This window comes from Mytilus californianus, unplaced genomic scaffold (genome assembly GCF_021869535.1).
Source record: "Mytilus californianus isolate M0D057914Y unplaced genomic scaffold, xbMytCali1.0.p SCAF_6, whole genome shotgun sequence".
NCBI classification, from domain to species: Eukaryota; Metazoa; Mollusca; class Bivalvia; order Mytilida; family Mytilidae; genus Mytilus; species Mytilus californianus.
Window position 1 is genome coordinate 94,867,007 of NW_026262712.1, and position 12,136 is coordinate 94,879,142.

At 33.5% G+C, this 12,136-nt stretch overlaps 1 protein-coding gene across 2 annotated transcripts in view; it reads right to left on the reverse strand.

Moving 5' to 3' along the window:
• LOC127704886 (cysteine--tRNA ligase, cytoplasmic-like) overlaps positions 1 to 12,136 on the reverse strand; it is a 223,621-nt gene that overhangs the window by 7,318 nt on the left and 204,167 nt on the right. For both annotated transcript variants that reach the window (XM_052209120.1, XM_052209119.1), the window contains exons 15-19: positions 8,879 to 8,919; positions 7,513 to 7,661; positions 5,565 to 5,630; positions 2,418 to 2,499; positions 1,373 to 1,509 (exon numbers count right to left, since the gene is read on the reverse strand). In XM_052209120.1, the coding sequence (XP_052065080.1) occupies positions 1,373 to 1,509; positions 2,418 to 2,499; positions 5,565 to 5,630; positions 7,513 to 7,661; positions 8,879 to 8,919 (475 nt within the window). The remainder of the gene's footprint in view (positions 1 to 1,372; positions 1,510 to 2,417; positions 2,500 to 5,564; positions 5,631 to 7,512; positions 7,662 to 8,878; positions 8,920 to 12,136) is intronic.

The window sequence follows — 12,136 nt, forward strand, 5'->3', positions numbered from 1 at the left end:
GTGAGCTAAAAAGGGAAATAACTTGCATTTTGAAACACATTAATGAATTTTAGAAATACAAAGGTTTTCCCTAGATATCTCCTAATTTTCACGAATTTCAACAGGCATTTCCAAGGCTGGAAGGACTCAAAATAAAAATCCTAACTTAGTTTGAAGGAACCCTGTAAATGAAGCTCTGCTTACATCCTTTTTAATTCTAATAAGTCTAATGGTTTCTTGGTCCATTGAACATTGGACTTTTCTAAAAATGAGTCTCAACTCTAAACTTCCTAACTCTTTCTTTTCTAATTAGGTCTTTCCACTTTTCGTGACCTTTTATTTTTGTTCTGATTATATTTTTTTTTCTTTTGCCGTCTGAGATGTTTTTTTGTTTCAAGACTTATCGAAAGGATTTTTGGCCCATGATGTCGTACAGTGATGAGGGTTTTCCCATTCTCCCTGCGTCCCTTTTTTCTTGTTATCTTTATTTCTCTGAAACTGTAAAAGATATCAACAAACTTTGTTTTCCAAATTGTTCGTATACTGTTAAGAATGTTTTGGTTAAGTTAAACTGAAGTGATTCAATGTCATCTTATGGGAGTTATTTCCCTTCAGAAATTTAACATAGGTGATATGTTTAATAAATTCATACACCATAAGTCATAGAGACCTAAAGTCTTTTGATATGAAGTTCTTGGTCCATTTGGAGAAAATTGAGGTCAAGTTCAAAGGTCAAGGTCATGTTCTTAATTTTGTACTTTGCTTGTTATCTTTATTCCAAAGAAACCGTAACAGTTAATGATACAATGCGTTTGCCAAATAATTGTTTACGACATGGAGAAGCTTCAATGCATTTGAGTCGGAGTGTTTTGGTGACCCATTATAGGAGTTTTCTCCCCTTATATATTAGAAACCAGTAGAACTCCTCAACCGTACAAGTGAATGACCTGGGGCCTTTCGATATGAGATCATTTACCTGTGACCTTGAAATTGAGCTCAAGGTCAAAGGTCAATTTGACGTTCTATATTTTGACCTTTTGTTAAAAATTCATACTGGTCATATTATAAAACCATTAGGTCTTTTGCATTAGGTTGGTAGACATGACCTTCAAAAAATGTCAACCGGAAGTGACATTATTTTTACCGGAAGGAGCCATTTTCACAATAATTTAATGAAAAAGAACCTAGAAACCTTATTTTTTTTTTAATCAGTTTGTAGTCACCAATCATATGAATCTGAAGTGATATCTTCTCACAAGGTTTTTTAATCTAATCCTTTATTATCGAAAGTTGAGGAAGAAAGACCTTCAATTGTTCTCTGAACAATTGGTTTTTAATAGTTATTGATTTTAGCATCTTTTTATGGTAACTGGTGTATTCTAATGAGACTTACCTCTCTTTCTTTTCTTATGGTCTCTGGGTCCATAAACTTGATGACTGCTGGAGCATTATCCTGGTCCTCTAATCGCACTCCAAGATCTGGCAAGACTCGGTTTCTAACTTCGTCACACTGTATCAAAACAGGTTTGACTGAAATAAAAAATGCAGTTATAGTAACATTTTACATCAGTTAGGAATTTAATAATTGTATACCAGTATAACAGAATTTTGTGACTTTAGATATAAAATAGATGACAAAATTACTTAATTTAATGCAACAGAGAAAAGAATTAAAAAAATTTAAAAAAAAACAGCTCCTAATGTCTCTCACCACAGCATACTCCAATACTTAAAAATCTGACAGAAATGAAGGCATTCAAATGCTGACAATTCAATTTTCCATATAATTTACATCCCTAAAGGAAATAACTCCCTTTGATATAAATATTATGAAAATCTGAGAAGAAATGTATAGGCATGACAGCACTTAAGAGACTGGATGGACAGACAGATGCACCACCAAACACCTGGTATGTCTATGTCCTCTGCCTTATGTTGCAGTGGGGGAGGGGGGGGGGAATTTCATTCACCCAGTAATTTTGATTTAGGCAAGACTTTCCTACCATCAACTCTGGATATGAAACAAATCAAAATGGATAATACTCTTAACATTGAAGTGGATGTTACAACTAATACTGCATTATAAGAACAGCTTGACATCCATATTTCTAAGTATTATTGGAGTTCCTGCAAATTCAATATCAAATTTTAGTTAAAAGTTAGGCTAAATAAGGCTCTTGTATAAAACTAGGACCCCCCATATGATTGTAGGATCTCCTTTCAATTAGCCCCATGTTTTCAAAGGAGATATTTGAAACAGATAACATATGGACAACTACAAATGATGAATAGACAACAGAGGCCAAGTAATGACTCACAGTACACCTTCATCCCAGGTCAAATAACAAAGCTTACTTTTCTGTTCTATTGCAACCTGCCTAACAGTATCTCTGAACTGTGCAAAGGCTTGAAGGTATAAGTGTAATAACAAAGCTTACTTTTCTGTTCTATTGCAACCTGCCTAACAGTATCTCTGAACTGTGCAAAGGCTTGAAGGTATGGCATCACAGTTTCTTCTATCTATAAATACAAAACAAAAATATCTTAAAAATATGTAAATTTTCTATATTCAAAAGAAAATAAATCAGTTTCTCCGCTCCAATCCGTTTTTTACCCATTGAATGTTCTGTGCTTGTTACAAGCTGTTACCCCCATCCATCCATCTACCCATTACATGTTCTGTCCTTGTTACAAGCTGTTACCCCTATCCTTCATCTACCCATTACATGTTCTGTACTTGTTAAAAGCTGTTACCCCTATCCTTCATCTACCCATTACATGTTCTGTACTTATTACAAGCTGTTACCCCCATCCATCCACCTACCCATTATATGTTCTGTACTTGTTACAAGCTGTTACCCCTATCCTTCATCTACCCATTACATGTTCTGTACTTGTTACAAGCTGTTACCCCTATCCATCCATCTACCCATTACATGTTCTGTACTTGTTACAAGCTGTTACCCCTATCCTTCATCTACCCATTACATGTTCTGTACTTGTTACAAGCTGTTACCCCTATCCATCCATCTACCCATTACATGTTCTGTGCTTGTTATAAGCTCTTACCCCTATCCATCCATCCGTCTATATTAGTTGTCCTTACAATGATACAAATATACAGATATAATTGATTTGCATACATACAAGTACTTGAATTTGATTGGTCCATTAGACATTTTTCCCTTGGTTTACACTTTGATAGACCATGTTGCTGAAACTACTTTTGTAACCTTTGTACACAATGTCGATTTCACTGTAATCTATTCATGTGCAATACACAGGGTGTGGGATCTAGGGTCCCAAGCAGACTGAGATTGAAAAAAAACTAGAGAACTGTTATTCTTATTCTAATACATAACTAAAAGAAATAAAAAATGTTAAAATTAAAATTGAATAAAATTCCACGAAATTCCATTACTGATCTTGGCATATTAACACCATGACTTAACATGATGTTATAGGAATGAAAACTCAAGCTGAAGGTTATTCTGTTACTTGTCACTTCAAATAAGGATAGTATCTCATTAAAATGTAGTTTTTAAAGTAGGTGTTATTTCATTTTAGATTCTTTTACATTTTTCGAACATTTATGGATTTTAGTAAGTCAATATAAAGGCTAACTCCTTAGTTACGACATATCCATTGTGGATTTGACTGTAAATAATAGCCAATGAACAGAAAAGTTGTTACTATAAAATTGCAAATGGTTGGGTTAAGAATTATAAGGACAAAACACATTTTTTCTAAAGGTTAATTGCCCAAGTTTACACATCAACAACCTCTAGAAAAAAGTGTTTAATCCTATAATATTATAAAAAATGTTATGCCCATCCAAAGTGTTGACTCTTGTAAAGAAATATGAGTCACCAGGACTTCTTTGTTCATAAGTCAATACCTGAGGAGGCTGTATAGCTAACTTAGATGAATATGCAGCCATGTACAATGTCAAAATGGGGACATCAGATAAAATGCCCAGTGCTGGTAGAATTTAATAATGTCTACATAATAAGTAATCTTTGCAATAACTCTTTAAGAAGTCCATAGGTGACATGTTACACACTTTCTGTCCCTACACAATATACCTTCTTTCTTCACATGACCTTATTGCCTTGTTTTTATACTTCATGTGTATTGTCCACTCTACTTCCTTTTTACAAAATTTCACAATATTCATATACTTTAATTTTACTCTACCTTTGTTTCTTTTTATGGAAACTTGCTCTCCTACAACCATTGTGGTACAATATGAAATAAGGAGATGTGGTATGATTGCCAATGTAACAACTACCTAACAGAGTCCAAATGACTTGCATGTAAGCAATTATAGGTCAAACCTATAACCTATAGTCAGCTATAAAAGGCCCTAACATGAATGTATGGTTATGGTTTTCAACTACTTGTAATACTTCCCTCTTTTAAAATATAACATAGTCTTGCAAACTGAACATTAGCTAAGGGGAATTCTGTTGTGTTTTCTGTAGCAAGCTCCCTTTCCTATACCCATACAATTTTCTCTCGCTCCTACCTACATAAACAGAGTGAGTACCAGCTATAGTGAACCCTACTTATATTACCTACTTATATTAACAGAGTGAGTACCAGCTAAAGGGAATCCTACTTACATTAACAGAGTGAGTACCAGCTATAGGGAATCCTTCTTACATAAACAGAGTGAGTACCAGCTATAGGGAATCCTACTTACATTAACAGAGTGCGTACTAGCTAAAGGGAATCCTACTTGCATTAACAGAGTGAGTACCAGCTATAGGGAATCCTACTTAATTAACAGACTGAGTACCAGAAATTGGGAATCTTACTAACATCAACAGACTGAGTATCAGCTATAGGGAATCCTACTTGCATTAACAGACTGAGTACCAGCTATCGGGAATTCTACTTACATCAACAGACTGAGTATCAGTTGTAGGGAATCCTACTTGCATTAACAGACTGAGTACCAGCTATAGGGAATCCTACTTACATCAACAGATTGAGTACCAGCTATAGGGAATTCTATTTACATGAACAGACTGAGTACCAGCTATTGGGAATCTTACTAACATTAACAGACTGAGTATCAGCTATAGGGAATAATACTAACATTAACACACTGAGTACCATATCTATTGGGAATTATACTTACATTAACAGACTGAGAACCAGCTATAGGGAATCCTAATTACATTTACAGACTGAGTTCCAGCTATAGGGAATTCTACTTACATTAACAGACTGAGGTCCAGCTATAGGGAATCCTACTTACATCAACAGACTGAGTACAAGCTATAGGGAATCCTACTTACATTAACAGACTAGTACTAGCTATAGGGAATCCTACTTACACTAACAGACTGAGTACTAGCTACAGGGAATCCTAATTACATTAACAGACTGAGTTCCAGCTATAGGGAATCCTACTTACATTAACAGACTGAGGTCCAGCTATAGGGAATCCTACTTACATTAACAGACTGAGTACAAGCTATAGGGAATCCTACTTACATTAACAGACTGAGTACCAGCTCTAGGGAATCCTACTTACATTAACAGACTGAGTTCCAGCTATAGGGTATCCTACTTACATTAACAGACTGAGTTCCAGCTATAGGGAATCCTATACTATCATCTGTTTCTATTGCACCAAACATCTGAAATAAAAAAAAAACTCTAAAAATAGAACTTATTTCATATTATGGTGCAACTTTCTGTAGGAAAACTGAATATATATTTTCGATAAACAATCACTGTATGTTAGCAATATGTTTCTGTAAAACATTATTTATGATGTTAAGAAGGAGTGCATGCTCACAGAATTGTGGTTTTGTTAGCTTCACATTCAAACTTCCAAAATTTTCACCAAAATTGTATTGTTTGAATAGTTTCAGGTATGCATTATAAAAGTTATAAAAGAACTGTCAAAAATATACATTTATGTCTACTCAAACGGAAAGATGAAACTGGTCAACTTACCTCACATTTCTACCAGTTTCTAATTCTTGTACAAATCAATGTTATATTTGGAGAAAGTATAAATAAATGACCATGTGTATATAATTGTTAACCTATATTTCGCCATCCTTTCTATCAACCCAAGTCATATCACTTGAGTACCTTCCAAAATTTAAAATCAAATAGTCCTTGATATATGGTGTAGAAATAACTCTCTGAGAAAACTAAAATCTAAGGAAATTCAATGATAAAATCTACTAGTACTTTAATTCATAAAAGACATGCTATATATAGATTCTACCACTGCATCGAGTGTGATACGATATTTATCCACTCGAGACAGTTAAATTTTCAAATTTAAAACGCGAGGCTCGCCGAGCGTTTTAAATATTTAAAATTTAACTGTCGAGAGTGGATAAATATCGTATTACACGAGATTTGGTGGTGGAATCTGTTTCTCTAATGATTTTCAAACAATACGCAGGCAAATTTATTCCTTCTTTTCGAATGATCTGCAAAAAGATGTGTTCTTTCTACGTGACGTCATCAGGCATGGTCGCCTTTTTTCATGCCGTCACAATAGGAAATTCAGAGGAAAGCAAGAAAATTCGACGTCATAATCGGATTTTAACCAATGAAGAACTGAGATCAAACGAACCACATGTTGATTAAATTTTTTTTATACAATGGGTGCAGAAAGGGATAAATTGACGAAGAATTAGAGAAATATATATATTACTTTCGCTTGATTCTTCATATCTGCACTACACATAGCCAAGTGTGCATACAATATTTTGACCCTTAATTACAACTGAATATTGGTGATGTGTGCATTTACTGTAAGGTTGTCACTTGATTATTTTTTTATTTTCAGCAACGGCTAAAAAATATTATTTGTCATATTGGTAGTCATAATGGTTGGAGTAAGTAAAGTATATTGTTGATTATTGATAGGTCAAAGTCAAGAAGTGTTATCAAACACAGAACAAGACAATCATTGTTAGTATTATAATATATATATACATGTATATTCAAGACAAAAAGATAAAAAAAAAAAAATCCCTTCCAATTTGACTAGGGAGGTACAAGCTTACAGGCTGTTATCAATGTCACTATATATTTCCTCAGATAGAGATTCAGTTCAATAGTTTCTGAGGAAAAAGTGTAATACGTAAACTAAACAATTGAAACTATCTGCAAACAGGAAGTTGGTATCTGACAGATTCAAATAAGTGCCCACACTTTACAACTCATTACTGTCAAGCTGCTAACCAAATACAAAATTGTTCTGTTCAGTAGTTTCTGATTAAAAGTTTGACAAAAATATTTGTTGAAGAGCAGATGGATGAACAGACAAGGTGATTGCAATTATAGCCCCAACTTTTACTAAAGTAGGGGTATATAAAAGTCAGAAAGTTGATGAGTGGCTGATGTGAAAACCCATCACATGGTATAGCACGCTCGCTTGAAATTTGGTAACAGTTAGAGATAATGCAGTATACCCCCTTGGAGTGGAGGTATAAAAGGTTTATATCTAATTAAAGGGTAATATATTAACTATATTTTGTAGTAATGCCTTACTTTGAGTAGATTAGTAATATATGTAGCTATATTTTGCAGTAACATTCTGTTGGGCAGAGTTTTGTCAGTCTTGTGTTTGTTGATGTATATATTGCTGGCCTTTATCAGCTCTCTAACCTCATCTAATGCTGTCTTTGTGTCAACATTATCTGTAAATAAAGAAAACTGTAAAGTCAGCAAAATGCCTGTTGATACCAAATTAACATTGAATTACTATGGCATAAGTGTGACTTTAATCTGAATGTTTTTTTTGTAATCATAAAACAGAAACCAATACTATAAGGTATACTATCAAAAACTATTTAATCCTTTAAATTTTTTGCAGATGGAATAAAGCTAGCCAGTTCTTTTTTTTTCCGCCAAGTTTCAAATAAAATATATAAATCACAAAGTTAATCTTGATCTGTGTTTTATCAGTGGAAGTCAAAATTAAACATTGCATTGTATAAAGCATTGATTGTAGTTGATTCAACTATAATCATGGACAAAGGAAGATAACTCCAATTTTAAAAATTATTTGATATTTAGAAGAAAATAAAAAGTTTGCAATTTTTCCATTTATAAAGGGGCATAACTCTAGAACGGTTAAAGTGACGCCACCAACATTCAAACTTGATCTGTGTTTTGTGGTAATAAGCATTGTGTATAAGTTTCATAACATTTAGTTGAGGCAAACTTAAGTTAGAGAACGGAAACTAAAAATTTTGCAATTTTTTCCATTTATAAAGGGGCATAACTCTAGAACGGTTAAAGTGACGCCACCAAAATTCAAATTTGATCGTTGTTTTGTAGTAATAAGCATTGTGTATAAGTTTCATTACATTTGGTTGAGACAAACTTAAGTTAGAGAACGGAAACTAAAAATTTTGCAATTTTTCCATTTATAAAGGGGCATAACTCTAGAACGGTTAAACTGACGCCACCAAAATTCAAACTTGATCTGTGTTTTGTGGTAATAAGCATTGTGTATAAGTTTCATAACATTTGGTTGAGGCAAACTCAAGTTAGAGAACGGAAACCAATTTGGGACGTACGTACGTACAGACAGACAAGGGTAAAACTTAAGGCGGGGGCATATAAATTGTCAATTCAGCATTCACTGAAATATAAATTTAGATGATTACAATTTGCGAAATATAAAATGCCCAAATTTTTCATATACTTTAAGACAACTCTAAACTACTAAATTTTATACCTGCATAAAAACTGAAGAAACCTTTTAAAACCACTTAAAAGAACTCAGTATGTACACAGGAGAGACCTAATCAAGTTATCCAGTACCTAATCATACTAATAATGTTTCCACAGGAGACAAATATATCACTGTCTGGTTTAAGCTTTGACAATTGGTTTGTATCAGACTTACCACAAAGAGCAGCATGGACATTAGTTCTTGTGTCCATCAATCTGAAATAAATCAAACGTAGCATGTCATTTTAATATATCTATATGATTTATCTGTATGCAGAAAACATTATTCTCTTATGGTTGTGGCCTGTTAGCTATTTCTCGCATGAGGAGATATTTCTTGTATCACACTGCACGGAGTGTATACGAAAAATTAGTATGGGTATTAAGGCCCAATTTTGGTACAGGAAAATTAAGTTTTTGAGAACTATTTTTCAAATTTGCACATAATGTTTGGAAATGCATAAAATCAAGAAATATAAATGAATTAAAGAAATTTTGTGAGCACGCTCACATACCCCACGCCCCCACATTGTCACTGGGAAAACAAAATCTCACCACATTTCTATGTTAAATGACTCGCAACTCCTACAGGTTGCAATTCTGTAAATATAGACAATGCAATTTCCCATAGGAACTCCCTTTGCGGCTGAAACTGTGACACTTTTACTATGAAGTTTCGTGAAAAATAATATCCCAGAACGGAAAGTTTATATGCACTACTATTTTATTCAAAGGTCAAAATATAGGGCTGTGCGGCATATTTTCAACATTTATATGCCCTGAACTTCTAAGAGTTAAAACTTGTACTAAAATTCTATACTACCCTTACCTCCATATTTGGACCTCCTAAGAATTAAAATTTAGGCGCTACCATGTTTTTCTATACTGGTTACATTCCCAAATGATGTCTCTACGAGATGAAACACAGAGATCATAAATGGGAACCAGTACGTTAGCCAATTAACATATCTATGAATATTATATATCTCCCCAAAAGAGGCGTGGTTTGAGAAACAGCTGTATTTCCAAAGTGCAACCTACAATAATCAACTGATAAAAAATTTCTTGTGGATATGCAAATCTACATAGTATGGCCTTATCATTTTCCCTCAGTCGTGGTCATAATTTCAATTCAAATTTCCAATGGAGTTTGCAACCATAATACCGGTAACCCATTTAAATACATCATAAAAGTCTTAAAATAGAAAATGACATGCATAATCATAGCTAAAATTAATTTACCTTAATCAGCATTTTTTAAATTATTAAAATAGTAACTTCTAAAAATGAATTGACAGCTAATCACCTCAAGACAATACAAAAATTCTTTATCCATAATTTAAAAGCAGTGTAAGGGAGGTAATTCAAAGTTGTGTTTGAATTACCTCCCTTACACTGTAATTTGTACTTTAGTAATTGTCCATTAACCAGGAAACCCTTGTTTTTTCTCACTTTTTTGCCCCCAATTCCTAAACGGTTTGAGCCCCCCAAAGCCAATCCTGACCATCCCTTTGTGGTATGGAAACTTGTGGTATAATTTCAGAGAGATCCATACACTGTTCCACAAGTTATTGTCATGAAACTAGAAAAATGCTTATTTGGGCCCCTTTTTGGCCCCTATTTCCTAAACTGTTGGTACCATAACCCCCAAAATCAATCCCAACCTTCCTTTTGTGGTATTGAACCTTATGGTAAAATTTCAAAGAGATCCATTCACTTTAACTAAAGTTATTGTGCGAAAACCAATGTGTCTTCGGACGACGACGACGACATACCAATATACGACCGCAAAAAATATTTTTTGCGGTCGTATAAAAATTGAATTATAATTTCCTGTTGATATGCAAATTTACATAGTATGTCCTTATGATCTACAAAATTACATGAAATTCTGTTGTGTGGTTTTAGAGGAGTTGCGATGACAATCTGTTGCTATAGTATATTTAGAACAAAATTCTAAGTTCAAAGGGGCATAACTCCTAGAAATAAAATGCTCCGCAGGGCGCAGCTTGATACGACCGCAGAGGTCGAACCCTGAACAGTTGGGGCAAGTATGGACACAATATTCAAGCTTGATACAGCTCTGAATTTGGATTGTGATTAAATATTTGACACAGCATAGGTTTCTGACACAGAATGAATGTGGTCTAAGAACTTAAAATTTTTAAATTGGACATTCACCTATTATGGTCCAATATCCAAAATCTAAATACATGGTTAGATTCAGCATATCAAAGATCCCCAAGAATTCAATTTTTGATGAAATCAAACAAAGTTTAATTTTGGACCCCGATTTGGACCAACTTGAAAACTGGGCCCATAATCAAAAATCTAAATACATGTTTAGATTCAGCATATCAAAGAACCCTAAAAATTCAATTTTTGTTAAAATCAAACTAAGTTTAATTTTGGACCCTTTGGACCTTAATGTAGACCAATTTGAAAATGGAACCAAAAATTAAGAATCTAAATACACGGTTAGATTCGGCATATCAAAGAACCCCAAAAATTCAATTTTTGATGAAATCAAACAAAGTTAAATTTTGGACCCTTTTGACCTCAATGTGGAAAAAGTTGATAACGGGGCCCAAAAATCAAAAATCTAAATACATGGTTAGATTCAGCATATCAAAGAACCCCATATATTCAATTTTTGTTGAAATCAAACAAAGTTTAATTTTGGACCCCGATTTGGACCAACTTGAAAACTGGGCCCATAATCAAAAATCTAAATACATGTTTAGATTCAGCATATCAAAGAACCCTAAAAATTCAATTTTTGTTAAAATCAAACTAAGTTTAATTTTGGACCCTTTGGACCTTAATGTAGACCAATTTGAAAACGGAACCAAAAATTAAGAATCTAAATACACGGTTAGATTCGGCATATCAAAGAACCCCAATAATTCAATTTTTGATGAAATCAAACAAAGTTAAATTTTGGACCCTTTTGACCTCAATGTGGAAAAAGTTGATAACGGGGCCCAAAAATCAAAAATCTAAATACATGGTTAGATTCAGCATATCAAAGAACCCCATATATTCAATTTTTGTTGAAATCAAACAAAGTTTAATTTTGGACCCCGATTTGGACCAACTTGAAAACTGGGCCCATAATCAAAAATCTAAATACATGTTTAGATTCAGCATATCAAAGAACCCTAAAAATTCAATTTTTGTTAAAATCAAACTAAGTTTAATTTTGGACCCTTTGGACCTTAATGTAGACCAATTTGAAAACGGAACCAAAAATTAAGAATCTAAATACACGGTTAGATTCAGCATATCAAAGAACCCCAATAATTCAATTTTTGATGAAATCAAACAAAGTTAAATTTTGGACCCTTTGGACCTCAATGTGGACCAATTTAAAAACGGGGCCCAAAATCCAAAAACTTAATACACGGTTAGATTCAGCATATTAAAGAACCCC